The sequence below is a fragment of the Vespula pensylvanica genome, chromosome 1, assembly GCF_014466175.1.
Source record: "Vespula pensylvanica isolate Volc-1 chromosome 1, ASM1446617v1, whole genome shotgun sequence".
Classification (NCBI taxonomy): domain Eukaryota; kingdom Metazoa; phylum Arthropoda; class Insecta; order Hymenoptera; family Vespidae; genus Vespula; species Vespula pensylvanica.
The window spans coordinates 14,927,427-14,943,155 of NC_057685.1; the positions used below are offsets into that span (position 1 = coordinate 14,927,427).

A 15,729-nucleotide genomic window follows, 5' to 3' on the forward strand; every position below is an offset into this window, starting at 1 on the left:
CTCTCTCTCTCTCTCTCTCTCTCTCTCTCTCTCTCTCTCTCTCTTTCTTTAACTTTCTGTCCATCGTAAGGAAAACAAAAAAAGAGAAAGAGGAAGAATTCAACGTATCTTGAGATTCAATCAGTATCCATCTCGCACGATCTCGAGCTCGTTGTACCTTCGAACTTGATACTGCATCTTTCGTCGTCAGAACGATCGATTAAAGATCTATTAGAGGCAAAAGACAAAAGTTTACGAAGTTGCATCGCTCCCAAGCCCATTCGAACTTCGCCATGTCCCTCCTAATTCGTACTTTACGACGTTCTTTTTACGAGAACGTTTCTCGTATCTCGACTTTTCGATCCCCGACGAAAGGAAATCTGCTTTAAGAAAATTAACTATGGGACGGCCGGGTCTCGTTGCTCGGCATGCTCCTCGATTGTTTATACCGCCGACACTTGGGCGTCCTCGTCATCTGGAACATTTCAAAGAGACTTTAGACGATTTCGATCGATCGAAAGAAAAAAAGAAAATGCTCGACGTATATCCTCGCGAGAAAATGCTTTTCGATATCTTTTTCTTAATCTCCGTCGTCTCTTATTATATTTTTCTTTTTTTTTTTTTTTTATTTATTTTATTTTCAAGAATTTCGACCGACGATCTTTTTAAACGTCATCAAAAACATGGAAGAGGATGTAAGGACGATTTTACAAGCTATGCCGTTACTACGTATTCACGTCTCCGAAAACAAGAGAAAGTAAAAAGAAAAAAAAAAGAAATAAATCCGAAAATTATGATCGAGACCGAATCGAGAGACGCTAGGATTGGGAAGGGAGAAAGGGAGGGAATTAGGGAGGGTGTGTGAAAGGAAAAGACGTGCAAGTTGGGCGCAAGCAAGCGAGCCATGCCGCGGCGTCATCACGCAAATAGGAAAGAAAATGATACTGAGGAGATTGGCTCCTCTTATGTGTTCGTTGTGTGCTCATATATATATATATATATATATATATATATATATATATATATATGTATATCCCTGTTAACGATACTCGTTGATGCGGAAAAATATTTTTCGCGATAAATATTATATGAAGGCAAAAAGTGCAGGAATGAGTACGATCATATAGGAATAATTCATTCGATTGTTGGTGAGGGGTGGACGATGCGAGGGAGGATAAAAAATTATTCGTGATAAGTATGCATATCGAGATGCTTTCAATGGGATGCAATGGTGTAGTGTACGATGCTCACACACAAAAAAAAAAGAAAGAAAAATTAACAAGTAAACATAAAAAATTAAATCTCTCGTTAACGAGTTATGGCAAGCAGCATTTCGTGTCGACAATTTAACACTTTTGGTTTAGCGAGGAATTATTTACAAAACCGTACGAGGTCGTTCGAACGGTACATTTTCACACATATAACATAATCTTGACAAATTCTTGGATTATTCTGCAGTCGATTGATAACGTAGTAATGTTATATCGATGACTCACGTTAGTTCACCTTTCTATAAAAATAATTTTAATGATTTCGTTCGATGTTCGTTAATATTAACAAGATGAAGGATCGTAGCTGAATAACGATGTAAACTGAAGACTTCGTGAAACGTAATCGGAGGGTAACCTTGTGAACGAACAAAAACGAAAGAAAAAAGTTTCTGAGAAAAAAAGTATAAATAAATAATAAGTTAATTTAATCAATATATAGTTTACGCAAACTACTAATTAAACGTAAGTTTCTTACGTTATCTCTATCTCTACAACAATCGTCTCGGTGATGCTTTATTAACGCTATATAAGTATATATATAAATAATATATATACTATAATTATCAACTGCAATCGGCAATCAGACTTGATAACTATGGACAAGCCCAAAGCATCTCTACGGAGCTCTACGAAACAAACTACGATTGAAATAAAAATCCTTCGAGGCGCAAACGATACACAACGCCTTTCCACTGCTGTCCTCCGTATTTCCAAAGTTACCCTTCCGTTGTAATGGCTCTGAAAATGTCTCGTCTCTGAAGAAAGTCGGAACTGTGTCACGAGTAAGATGGAAAAGGTAGAAAGAATAGAGAACAACGATCGGAGCCGATCGTCGTATTTAGAGTATGTAGAGTAGGAGAACGAAAGTACACGTACGTATATTATATATATATATATATATATATATACATATACACACACACACACACAACATACGTTCGTATACATTCGTAATAGAAACATTCACTCTCGTGAATGAGAAAGTACGAAAATAAAAATGATAGACGAATCTACGTGTAAACTCGTACGTAACGCATACACACGAGTAATATAGAGATACGTGTAAAAAAAAAAAGTAAACGTATCCAGCCACGTAGACGCGTTTGTTTACGTAAGAAAAAAGAGAAGCGCGAAAGTAGAGGGTGCGAAGTATTCGATTGTGTGTTGTAGTACCATCTTCGTGATCGGTCCGATAGGTAACTCCTTCGTGGCTGTGAGCACGGCCGAGCCTGTGTAATCTTGCCATCTGCGCTGCGACTTTGTAAGCCGGTGGTTGGCGGCACTGACTACCACCCATGCCGGCCAGGCCGGCTCTCATCGACGCGTTCGACGTCATCGTCGTCATGGATGTAAGGTTCGTCATAATGGTCGTTGTCCCTGCGCTTGGTGGGCCCTGGACTCCGGCCAGACCGGAACCTGAAAACCCTCGACTTTCTTTCTCTCGATTCTCACCACCAGCAAAGAAACAACAACAACAACGCAAAAACCTACGATTCCCTATCTATTCTATTCTATTCTTTTCTTTTCTTTTCTTTTCTTTTTTCTATTCTCCATTAGTATCGCCAGCAAATCAAATCAAAACCCTTTGGGAAACCATGTCGAATCGTCGAACAAATCCGCGATTGGGATCTATCGATCCGTCGAGCGTGTTTCTCTTACTGTAATGACCTTGATCTCTTTTAATTTTTATACTTCTCACATTTACATACCGTTACCTTATTCCCTAGGATAGGAAACTCGATAAGAAAATCGATAAGGAGCGTTAAAAATTTGTATCGTAACGATAACGGAACAATTTTGTAAACATACGAGAAGAAATTTCTTCCGCCATTTTCTCATGTATGTATATGTATGTCAACCGGTTAATTTCTTTACGACGCTTTACGCGAAGTTCCGTGATTTAGCTGATACGGTTACAAGTTCTTTTCAATTATATAGGTCAATATATCGAATTACAAAAGTCGTCACAGAGGAATCACGCTAGCTCGGGATCGAAATCGGGTATAAGCGAGCGGATTTAACCGCCAACGCTCGCCACGATTCACCGTTGTGTCCGACCAACAAAACAGAGAGAGAAAGAAAGAGAAAGAGAGAGAAAGAGAGAGAAAGAGAGAGAAAGAGAGAGAGAGAGAGAGAGAGAGAGAAGAGAGAAAGGAGAAATGATAAAAAAAAAATAAATAAATAAATAAATAGAGAGAAAAACAAGGAAGGAGACCAACACGTACACGGAAAACCGTTCTCCACGTGGTTAGTACCCTGAAAAGAAGGCTTCGTATTCCGTTAAAGAGACCGAAGAGAGCATGCACCACGCAGAGATAAACAGTAAAACACCGAGATGCAACACGTTGCAATTTTCTATAATAGCACGCAACCAGCAACACAAGCAAAACGCGGGCAAGCAAGCAAGCGTGCATGTATACGTACATACATACATATATACATACATACATAAAGCAATAATGCGATGGGGATGCACTAGCATTCTTCTGCCAGCTATAATTTTATCATACAAGTATAGTTAATTTGTTATGCAAGCTACCTTTTTCTTTTTTTTTTTTGTCATCTTTTCTTTTTTACAATCAATCAAGGTTCATATTATAATATCGCTCATTATGATGCATGCAAACGAACAACACGTTGGCTCTTTGAAAACATCCCTACAAAATCGATTTCAATATATGGTAATGATCATTAAGCTCATTAAAAAGTCTATCCTTGAATTAAAAAGATAGTTATATTTTTTTTTCTTTCTTTCTTTCTTTCTTTTTTTTTCTTTTTTTTTTTTTTTTTAACGAACGAGCCCACATTCGTTGCAGTCATTAGAGCGATTTATTTGAAATGAAATGCATGGAATTGAAAGGAAATGATAGAATGAGAATATGAGACAGAGACAGAGACAGAGAGAGAGAGAGAGAGAGAGAGAGAAGTCGAGAAAGTAAAGATAAAGCGCAATAGCAGCAGTGAAAGAGATAGCAGGTAGACGCAGCAGACTCACCTTGAGGGGTTTGGGGTTCGTGATGGTGATGATCGTGATAATGTTGGTGATGATGATGATTGTGGTTGTGATTCTGGTTGTGGTTGGCAGGAAGCGGAGGTAACACTGCTACAGCGTGAGGAAACGGTGGAGCACCACCTCTCATAATTGACCCTGCACCATACACAGAGGCCACATACGATTGTTTTCTTTTTAAACTATCTATCTTTTTTTTTTTTTTTATTTTTTTCTCCTGTCTTTCTTCTCTTTCTCTTCAACGTTATAAATCTCTTTTTCTGTTGGATTTTTTTATATACAAGTATACATATATGTACATGTATGTATGTGTGTATATATATATATATATCATGTGTATTTATATATGTATATATATATACACACACACAAATAGACAGACAGAAGCATGAGCCACTTTTTGGAGAGCAAGTGTAAAAGAGAAATGAGACGGCCGCGCTCTTTTTCGTTTCCCGTTCATAAAAATGACGGAGACGTATAATATATTACAAAATATTTTTTCGAGTGCACGAGAAACGGCAGGTCGTTTGCTATACAAAAGCTGAATGTTGTGGTAATATCGTAATCATAAAAAAAAAAAGAAAAAAAAAAATACAAAAAAAAAAAGAAGATAAGCTGAAAGCGACGATTTATGCAAGCTATGGAATTTCCAAGATGTATATATTAAAAACGATTATATAAAAAACAGGTGCGAATATACAAGCTGCACGATTTCTTTTTTTTTTTTTTCTTTTTTGTTGTTTTTCTACCGATATTTTCGTTACAACGATATTAACGAAGTAATTATACCAATAGAACTACGCGCTAATGAATGTCCCCAATGTCATCAAATTTACAAGCAATATGCATATATGTATTTTAACTATTTTAAACTTTCGAAAATGCGTAGTAAATAATTGTGAAAAATATCTAAATTATTCTATCAAATTTTTGTTTCTCATCTATGAAAGATGAAACTATATTAATTTAATTCGAAAGCAGTAAGTAAAGGAAAAAAATTTGTTGACAACAATTCGAAACGCATGCTTTTAATAACACATAGACGGAAAAGACTTACGTATATTTTAAGACCTTTTTCCTAAGACGTAGAGAATAAACTTGTAAATTTGATGATATATATTTAAAATAAATCCTGTACAGAGATATACATATGTAAGACGATCGACTTTTTCGCGAAGGAGAGAAAATGAAGATGAACGGCCATGGGACATACGTTTCTTCGAAATTAAAGCTCAACCAGATCATTAAAATTCGACGAAGGATTCGTAGCAGAGGAAAATACTTTTGATAAAGGATAATACACATTAAAACGATCGATATTAAATTGATAATTAAAACGTTTCTACAAATCATTCGCGTTTCCTCGATTCGTACTCGTGTCTACGCATTAACGCGTGAAAGAAAATATTCGAATGATAAGAATTAAAAAGAAAAAAAAAGAGAGAGAGAGAGAGAGAAAGAAACATACGATTAAAACGTATAATTCAAAAGTAATAATCATAGTTCTCTTTTACAAGAAAATATATCAACCCTTTGATGAAACTCTTTACATGTATCACCAAATTGTAAATTGAGTAGATAAATAAAATGCGAGGACACGTGTATCGCGAGTTCGCGCGTTGATTTATAAGAAATCTTCATGATGATAAAGGGACTAATTCGATCGAAGAAGAAAATTTTTCGATAAAAACAAAACAAAATTAAATCAATGAAAAATAAGAAGAAAAAGACTTATCTAACAGTGCACTAATTTATTATCTACCACAATTTTTCGCTATGATACGATAAACGAACGGATTATATATTATATATATATATATATATATATATATATATATATATATATAATAAAAAAGAACAAAAAAAAAAAAAAGAAAAAGAAAGGTGGAGAAACAATCGGAATTTCAATGTAAATCGTTAGAAACTGAAAGAGGACCGTTAGAGAGAAATATACCGGGCGTTAAATAAGTCTCTCTCTCGTCTAACGAGAACAGCTCCACAACTCGTTTCTAAGAATACTTTATACTCACTACACGATGCTACGGAATGGAGGACGATAAAGAAGTCACGAGCACAGGATCGTTCGCCTTCCTTATCACGTAAAATTACGTACCTTGCATGGCGGAATGCCGTCTTTGCGGTGGTGGCGGACTGCCACCTGCCTCTACGCTGCTTCCACTATGACTGTCCAGTTGAGTACTGTGACCGCTATCACTGCTCGTCACCGAACCTACGCACACGTCCCCAAGACACTTCCATCACTAAACACGTTCGAAATATCCGAGTCTCGTCCTGCTGCGGCCGCTGAACGCTCATTCTTTTTTTTTTTTTTCTTTCTTTTTTCTTATTTCTGTTTGCTCTTTTTACGTTATCGATTCGATTTTTTTTTCCTGGGCAGGGGGAGGGCCGGAGAGATTGGTGTTAAGGGCACCGCACCGCGCGCGCTATGTAATAAAAGCGATTGCTACTCTAAGCTCTAACAAAGAGGCAGAGACAAGCTCGATCGTGGAGAGATCCTTTCGATTTGCTCGACAAACTAGATACACTACGTTCTAATTTGCAAATATAGAGATATGATAAAATTAATTAATAACTAATTTATCAGCTACTATATATATATATATATGTATATAGTGTTAGAAAAGAATGGATATAATACTCATCGATGAGATCTCAAAGCCGTCTCTCGTTTAATAAGTTGACGTAGATACGCGCGTGCCTCTCATCTCAAATAATCTTTCTTTCTCCTGGAAACGAACGAAAGACGTGAATTCACGCGGTTTCCTCGTATGTCCCATGGTCAAAGAGAGAAAGAGTAAGAGAGAGGGAGAAAGAGAGAGAGAGAGAGAGAGAGAGAGAGAGAGAGAGAAAGAGAGGTAAGGAGAGAGAAAAAGAATTTTGGATCCGAAGCGAAGAAAATCAAACGCTTCGTTTCTGGATAAGGATCGAGGTAATTTTGTTACCTAACGGCTGATCGATAAAAAGCGCGAGCTACGGTAATAATACGGCATAACAATATGCGTGTGTATATATGGATATAAGAAACTAAATAACATGGAACATTTATGAATTGCGTAAACGGCTGTGCAGCGTGCAGACAAAATGGACTTCCTCTCGTTACGAGACCTGACCAAGTGTACGTTACGAGCAATGATAAGGTGCGTGGATGGTTATGTCGCGAGATGCATGCCCGTGATATATCGTGTAAAGTAGCAACCTTCAAATCGAAACTGTCCAAACTCGCATCTTCTCATTCGCATTTATCGAGAAACTTTCGACGATATCGATTAACCCGTTTTACGTTTAACTATATTATTAACATTAAACAATGGTTTAATTTGATATTATCATCCAATAAACTTGATGAAAAATCGTAATTAGCAATAGGGTAATTAGTTTGTAAAACGCGATTACACGTAATGGTTATTAGATTAAAAGCTGCCTCGAGCGTAAGCGATGTAATGTGATTTACGAAATATGAACGAGGAATCGCAACTTTGGACAGTTGTGATTAGAATCGGCGAAGGTATGAAATAAACGAACGATATGAAATTTCGAATAGCGTGAAAGATACGAAAAGAACGTCTACTTTGCTAATACTTCTCGGCAGCATCTCGTTCCAAACCATTCGAAGTGATACGAAAGATCGAACTTACCGCTCGTTAAGGTTTTCCGTAATGGTTGAAGATTACTCAGACTTGTGACACTGCTACTCTCGGCACTGAGATCGACAGGTGGTGGTAAACTCGAAGGTGTATCACTGTGCGATCTTTCGTGCATCGGAACTCTACTACCGGAACCGACTCTTCTCGGTGCACCAGGACTCGGCTCGAGTCCGCTAGAGTGCAATGCCAATCCAGGTACTGGAAGGGGTGGTGGACAATGTTTAGGTTGATACGGTCGAGTTTTGTGAGGATCTGAAAGAGCCAACATCTTCCTTACTGCCTGAGGCGAGGCAGCTCCGAACTTTGTACCTAAGAAAAATGAAGTTTTGTTAAGGTCCCGTTAGATAGGTCCGAACGATAGATACATAGATAGATACGTAGATATGTGAATAATGACGCAATCAAGGACATTTTCGATCATTTTATAAAGACAACCGACCTTGTATGCTCTTTCTTCCCTCGCTCGTGCTGCTGGCACTACTCGTAGTTGAAAGCGTAGGAGAAGGATGCCTTCTCCCCCGGCTTCCAGTGAGTGGTACCGCCGCAGCAATGGCGACAGCACCGGCATGAGGTTCGCAATCGACGGAAAGAGCGTGCAATCGTTCCTCGTCGGTAATCACTTTCATGTTCGCGAGATATGCCTTTACTCTTCGAACCATTTGTGCTTCTTCGAACATTTTCTTCGGATTCGGTGCCGCTGCCGACTTCTTACGTCGTTTGACCGTTGCTGTTTGACCACCTATACATTTGTACGGATTTTTATTTGCAAATGCATACTCAAACAGATAACACAATGACACTATCAATGAAATTCTCTCCAAAGACTATATCTGTTATATACCTTGATTACCCGTTGTCATTTGATTCAATGCTACCATCGCGGAACTCGGTGGTTGTCCACCTCTTTCCAACATGGTCAACAGATCGTACGGAGACGAACACATATTCGTCAACGTTCGGACCTCCTTCGCGATCATTCTGAGCTTCTCGAAATTCACCAAACCTTCTACTCTAGAATCGTTACCCAGATGAATAAAGGTCAAATCTTTTTTGACTACAGGATAGAAGGGTATCTATATGTTTCGTAGAGAAATATAATCGATTAAACGATACAACCTTTTCTTTAAATACGTTCTAAAGCATTATAATAATTCCTTACGATCGGTGGCTGCGTTTGTTCGGACGCTACTAGTTGACGGTATTTACTCATGTTGCGACTAGGATCCATTAACTCTTGTAGATCACTGAATAATCTCTGATATTTACTTGGCAGTTTTTCCCAAGATGCTCTCAACCTCGACACCGCGCCATGACCAAGACCAGATACAATTGCGAACATCGAATTAAAATTTTTACATTCTTTGCATTGCCCTAATGAGATCAGATAAAAACAATTGAGGCAGGAATTTCAATTATAGCCAAGTCCGTAAGTACGCCCACGGAGGTTTATAAAGAAAACTTACGAGCTATTTTTATAAATTGTTTTATAATCTTGCTACGGCGTACAAGATTGTGCTCGGAACAAACTTCCGTAACGACCCAAAACATTTCTCTATTGACTAGCTCCGCGAACTGACTGAGCATTGGTATTCCGTACCTGCTCTTTAATTCGAATAAATCGTCCACATACTCTGTAGATTCAATTTGTCTGTAAAATACAACGATTATCTGATGTAATATATAAAAGAACAGGAGAAAAAAAAAGGAAAAGGAAATAATAATAATAATAATAATAATAATAATAATAATAATAATAAAAAGCTGGATAAGTTCATAAAGATAACTCACCTAAATATACTAAAATCCTGTAGAGTCAATTGGATGGCTACCTCCACAGCATTTAATTGTAGAAAATGTACTTGAGATTCACGGATAAGTTCCGGCGCTTGCTCGTCCGCTACTAAAGTCTCGGATATACCGTTAGTCTTTAAATAATAACGCGAACTTAAACCGATTCTTTCTGCAAGATTTTGCAGCTGCTCTGGTAATCTACGCTGCTTAATCATCCCACCTTCGCCAACACTCACTTCCGCCAAAGAGAAATTCGAACTACTCTCGGTGATACCAAACTCCTGTAGCGCGAGCATTACCACCTTTTAAAAAAAGAGAAAGAAAAAAATTAAAAAGAAAAAAAAGGAGAAAAGAAAAACGAACGACCGATATGAAAACCAATCGCATTATATAAACGCGATGTTCTTTTTGATATAACTCAAATTACCTCGTGCGCCGTTGTCTCTTTGTGAATGAGAAGATATTTACAAGTTTGATCAGCCTTGTAAACCTTTAATACGTGTTCCGGATAATCCGGTGCTCTAAGATCATCGTAACAATATAATGATGTAAGATCTGGATTACTTTTCGAGTGATAAAGATTAGTTGTGGTTTGCGAACCGCACGTTCCTGGCGGTGTATGTGGTGGAGCGAGAGGATCATCTAAGTGCACACCATCGCTGTAAAACGAAGAAGATAAATCATCGAGTTTTACAAATATTTTATAAATGAAGCATGTGTATGAAGTATATATCGCACGCGTATCTTATAATACTAACTTGATTGTATTCTTTGGCAGTATATTCATTTTCATAAGTGCTTTTTGTAATCTCCGTTTAGGTCCAAGAGTCATAAATCCTTTATGCTCTTTTTTAGCATCCTTACAAGGAGAAACATTACTATCTGCTATCAAGAGATGAACCCCACCTACTAAAGGATTCAAGGGATTTACTGGAGTTATAGGATCAACGTGAGTAGAGAGTCTTGCGCGTGGATCAGATTGAAGTCTAGGAATTTCTGGCTTATTTGCCCTTCCTCTTGGCCTTGGAGAATTGTCTGGCATTTGGAGCATTTCCTTGAAAGCTACACACATATAATCGAATGTTCAAACATGTTCTATATTTAAGCGTAATTATTTCCGCAAAGACTTACCGAGAAGATTAGATTTTACAGTGATACTGAGATGAGTGGAACTCCTTAAAATTTCCAACGCTTTGGCATGATTAACATGCTCGAAGCTTTGCCCGTTCACTTCCAAAATTTGATCGCCACGTTTTAAACCGACGTCCTCAGCCTTCGATCTCTTATCAACTTTTGAAATAAAAATTCCAAAACCCCTTTCATAACCACCTAAAATGCTAAAGTGAAGAATTTCGTCTCTGTTAGGCCTTGCTAATGTTACATTCCGCGTCCTTGCCTTTGCCGCGCAGGCTATATTTAATAACCTAAAAATTTCCGATGAAAGATATATATTACTTTTGGCAAAAAATTTTATACAATCTTACACTTGCGATAATGATACGATAAACTATCGTCTCACCTCTGTTGACCCTGCATTTTTTCTCTTTCTAAGCCAGCTTCAAAGGCTTCTAAAAATTCCATCATAGCTGGATCCGTTTCAAAGTCCGTAAAATGATTATTTACCCAAAGTAATACAACGCGCGCAACACGATCTCTGACCTGAGCTTGGTCAAACCACTCTAATAATTGGCTCGCAACTAATAAAGGGCTATCGATAAAAGTTCGATGAGTTAATAAAAAATCTTCCACGTAAGTGGGATCCGTAATACTGTTTTCTTCGATAAGTTGTAGCATTAAGCGCTCGGGCGTTGCTCTAATCACTACATGACCTCGGCGTACACCCCCGTCCAAGGCGCCTCGTAATTCTGTAACTAACGTCACCCTACCATTCTCTTCGTGTCTTCTCGTATTCTCTTCACCTTGATGCTGAATTCTAAAGTAGTCTGCTTGTGTGACACACACAAATTGGCAATCATCGCATCTAAAACAAAAGTCTCGTTCTTATCTCTGTAAGACATAACAAAATTATTCTTTCTAACTCGATCTACTCACTTTGTCCTCATAACGCCTTGATGCAAAAGTCGATCCATGGTAGGCAGGATTCCAAAACTATCTCCAAGATGAAGCTGCTCCACCTCGCCGTTACTGTGTTCAATTTCGACAGTACCGTTAATGAGTACGCTCCAACTATCCAGTTCTTCTCCGTCATTCAACACAACCATGCCAGCCCGTTCAACCACTGCAAATACCATAACAGCGCACAGCGCTCTTCTTACAGCAAGTGTCATATTGGTGAAGGCCTTTAGTTGTTGTGTAAATTCTAAAAGTGTCTCTATATCTTCTTCCGTTCTTTCCACAGGATCTTTTTCTAGACATTCTCTTACAGCATCGCGAACATTCAAACTCTGAATAAGTAAAGAACATTCGTAATAATGTTAACCCTTACACAAAACTATTTCGATTAAAAAGATATTACAAGGACAATACGTACGTCCATACTCTCAGCCAGATCTTCCTCCTCGTCGCTGTCTACTATAGACTCGACGAGGCCAGAGAGATCGACCTCGTCTGCGTCCGCATCCAAAGAACTTTGTACAGACGTCATTGTATCTGAGCCACTGTACGCAGAACTCGTATCACTCGAATGACTACTCCTATTGGATTTTTGATACAGCTCCGGCCTACCTGTCAGGCCTTGTGAAAACTGAAAAAACAATTTTATGACATTTAACGATTAATCTCAAAGAATCTCCAAAGAACGCATAATACGAATATAAAATTATATCCATTCTCTCTTCTACAAAAGCAAAGAAATTTCACTAATTTCATTTACGCTTTTTCCTCTTTACGCTTCAATCACTCGCGTACCAAAGAGGTAAAACAAACTGTTTACGAGATTGTTTCCATTGGGAAATCGTGAATTATGTCCTATCTCGCAAATAACAGATAAATCCTAATCCAATCGAATCGCAAGGGATAACTTTTCTTAAAAAAAAAAAAAAAATTCTATCGTAAAATCGAAACGAGATAAAGAGAAGAAAAAAATAAATAAGAAATCTACGCAAACGAATAATTCTCCTATCTACTTTCCATCTGTCAAACGTATCGATGGATCAACAGTTTGTCAAACTAGGCATAATCTCTGGAAAATTAATATCGTAAACCATGTGATCTCGTCAGGACGTAAAATTTTTTTTCATGGTGTATGCCATAGGCAAGTTAAGGAAAATACCAGGAATGGGCGTGATTGGGATGAGCTGGTGTTACACATGTTAGGTTAGGTCTCCTCTGTAAAGACATGACATCACGCATGCAACGAGAAGAAGATGGTACAGACGCGCCGTTCACGTATACAGGCGCGCGTGTCCAAACAAAACGTCGCGACATCTGTCATCTCGAGGAACGCCGTCGTGCCTCGCCGTACCATCATCACGGTCACGTCTCTCGCAGAGATTCGTCGTATGATCGACTAATTACGAGGTCATTTCGATCACACTCACTTGATACATGCCGAAGGCATCCATGGTGTTTTCGTATCGACGATGATTTTCCACTCGAGCGAGGAACTCGACCTTTTTCCTCGTGAAAGGCGACAGCTACTAAGCCGTCCGTTCTTATTAAACGACTCTCCTTCTCCTCCTTCTTTCTTTTCAACACTATCGAGTTATTTCACGATTAAACGATTTAAGAGATATCCACGAGAAGCGTGGACATCTCCGACGTAAACTCTAACGCGTCCTTGTTATTCTCAAACGTTCTTCCCTTGACGAAAGGAATGACGACAATAAAAATATCGATGCCATACGCGTTTCTTTTCTCCCGCGGTAGAACACCGTCCCGATACACACCCACGAGAGACAAGGCTCTTTGTGCGCGTTCCGTGCAACTCGTGGCGCGAGTAGTAGTATCGTGGCCTCACAGGCCGTCGACTTAGTGCAGCGAACATGGGACTGCGGTTCCTTTCCTTCGGAGACGCGACCGATCGACTTCGGCCACCTTCGACGCTTTTCGGCTTCGTAAGAGCGCGCGCGCGCCATCTGAATGGAAATTTCGAGGCATGCCAAGGCGGGAAAATCGGTAAAGCAGACTTTCGAGAAAAGATCGTATTATCCTTTTTTTCTTCTTTTTTTTCCCTTTTCTTCTTCTTTTTCTTTCGCTTTCTCCTTTTCTCTCTTCCTTTCCAGGAAAAGAGATACTACGCGAAATTCTATTTCCTTCGTTTTTATTTTTTCTTTACTCCTACGAAGAAGAAGAAGAAGAAGAAGAAGAAATTCTTTTTTTAATACGTGAATACAGTCCATAAATATTTTCGAGTGCTTCGATAAAGCAACAGAACGAGCGGATGATACTGTTGTGAAATAAGGGAGGCAATAACGTAAGAGAGGCAATATATCGATCCGTGTCACTACGTAGTTAATAGTTTTGGCATCTGAAGCGTGTATAACTGTCTCATTGGAACGGAGAAGCTGCTACTTGGTCGCTCTCATCCTCTCTACGTTTTCGTCTCTCGACCCCTTCCCCTCCTCCTCCCCCTTGCCGTACCACCGCCCCTCTCCCCACCCTCATTCACTGACATTCCCTTCGAGAGCGCGGGAGATCACGTGACCCGGCCAACGAGAGTATTGGCCACTCAGGTCCGTCTCAACGGGGGGTGCCCTTTAAAGGAGGGTGCCACCTGTAGCTTCCGAACATTCTGCGGGCTCGCGATAGCAATAGATATTTTTTTATCGTTGTTTTTTCTACGAAACGTCTCTATCTTTCACTTCTGAATGTAATAACATCCCTCTATATTTATCTATCTGTATATGTGTGTGCGCGCGCGCGCGCGTGTGTGTGTGTGTATCTTTCACTCTCTTTTTTTTTCTTCTTCTCGAAGAAAATCTTCTCGACTATTCCTTTCGAGTAAAAAATTAAATTATCGCACGAAGGATATATTCGTTTTAGTGTAAATGGATTACACAACTTTCAAATTCCGATAATTCATTGGGAGAACGTCGATCGAACTTAACTGCATCGACATAAAGTTTTTCACTTAAAACTTCCGATCGAATTCTGGTACGTCCATCATAACTATGAATTCGTCGATAGTTCGACTCTCGCGTGAATAATTTTTCAATCAAGGTTCATGGACATTGACGAGTTACCGAAGGAACGAAGACGACGATAATAATGACTTGGATTGGTTTCCCATTTTTTTTTTCTTCTTTTCTTTTCTTTTATCAATAATAGCAAAAAAAAAGAATAAAAAAAAAAAGAAAGATAGAAAGAAAGAAAGAAAACGAACTATGCTTGAATAAACCGTACTGAGAGAGATCGATTTACAAACGCACACAAACGCGTACGAAGAAAGGATATCTCGTGGACGATCACGTAGCTGATAAAATTGGATTCGTAGAAATTAATAAGAGCTATCGAGAATTATCAAGGGATTTATACGTCAGTCGCCATATTAAAGAAACTTGATTATATTAAGGAGTTTTGTTGAAGAAAACAACGCAACATAACAACATCTGAATTGATCTTGATAGTCTTTCGTCGGAAGTTAAAGAGAGTTACTCTTTGCTAGGCAAATGCTATTGTGTGAAAGGAGCTTAAGAAAGCCGAGGTTGGTCAATCGACGCTCGCTCTGCTTGAGGGAGGTGCGAGAAGGAGAGAGGATGGATACGAAAGCAAAAGAGAGAAAGAGAATGAAAGAGAGAGAGAGACAGAGAGAGAGAGAGAAAAAGAAAAAGAGAGATTGAGAGAACGTACACCGGTCCGCTCAAAGCATCCAGCAGCCAGCAGCTCGAAGAATGAACGCTCAAAGGCCACTGCCCGAGCGCCGTATGATTTATACGAGCCGTTATGTCTCGCGTCTCTGCTCACTTTTCCCTCTGTCCCTTTCTTTCTTCGAGAAATAGAAGAACTTATCGAATCGTCAAAAATTATCTGAATGAAAAGAAACGAAGGACTTTTATTTTATCTCGTAGGGTTATTTTATCTTTTCCTTTTTTAAACAACGTCATGGCGCCGA

The 15,729-nt window shown here is 38.8% G+C and overlaps 2 protein-coding genes across 16 annotated transcripts in view; one reads left to right on the forward strand and one right to left on the reverse strand.

Annotated features, from left to right (window-relative positions):
• The window catches only part of LOC122631911, a 228,548-nt gene that overhangs the window by 137,557 nt on the left and 75,262 nt on the right, over positions 1-15,729 (forward strand). The window lies entirely within an intron of this gene.
• LOC122631810 (rap guanine nucleotide exchange factor 2-like) overlaps positions 7-15,729 on the reverse strand; it is a 117,610-nt gene continuing 101,887 nt past the window's right edge. For 6 of the 15 annotated variants that reach the window (XM_043817944.1, XM_043818039.1, XM_043818028.1 and 3 more), the window contains 15 exons: positions 12,208-12,420; positions 11,769-12,121; positions 11,236-11,697; positions 10,848-11,140; positions 10,475-10,778; positions 10,144-10,375; positions 9,714-10,018; positions 9,389-9,573; positions 9,085-9,296; positions 8,767-8,998; positions 8,365-8,664; positions 7,917-8,234; positions 6,374-6,490; positions 2,424-2,666; positions 7-454 (listed from right to left, as the gene is read on the reverse strand). In XM_043817944.1, the coding sequence (XP_043673879.1) occupies positions 423-454; positions 2,424-2,666; positions 6,374-6,490; positions 7,917-8,234; positions 8,365-8,664; positions 8,767-8,998; positions 9,085-9,296; positions 9,389-9,573; positions 9,714-10,018; positions 10,144-10,375; positions 10,475-10,778; positions 10,848-11,140; positions 11,236-11,697; positions 11,769-12,121; positions 12,208-12,420 (3,801 nt within the window). In that variant the 3' untranslated portion in view covers positions 7-422. Of the gene's footprint in view, positions 455-2,423; positions 2,667-4,245; positions 4,399-5,564; positions 5,641-6,373; positions 7,008-7,916; positions 8,235-8,364; positions 8,665-8,766; positions 8,999-9,084; positions 9,297-9,388; positions 9,574-9,713; positions 10,019-10,143; positions 10,376-10,474; positions 10,779-10,847; positions 11,141-11,235; positions 11,698-11,768; positions 12,122-12,207; positions 12,421-13,216; positions 13,800-15,729 lie in introns of those variants that run through there. The other 9 variants (XM_043817971.1, XM_043817953.1, XM_043818048.1 and 6 more) reach the window with 8 other exon arrangements.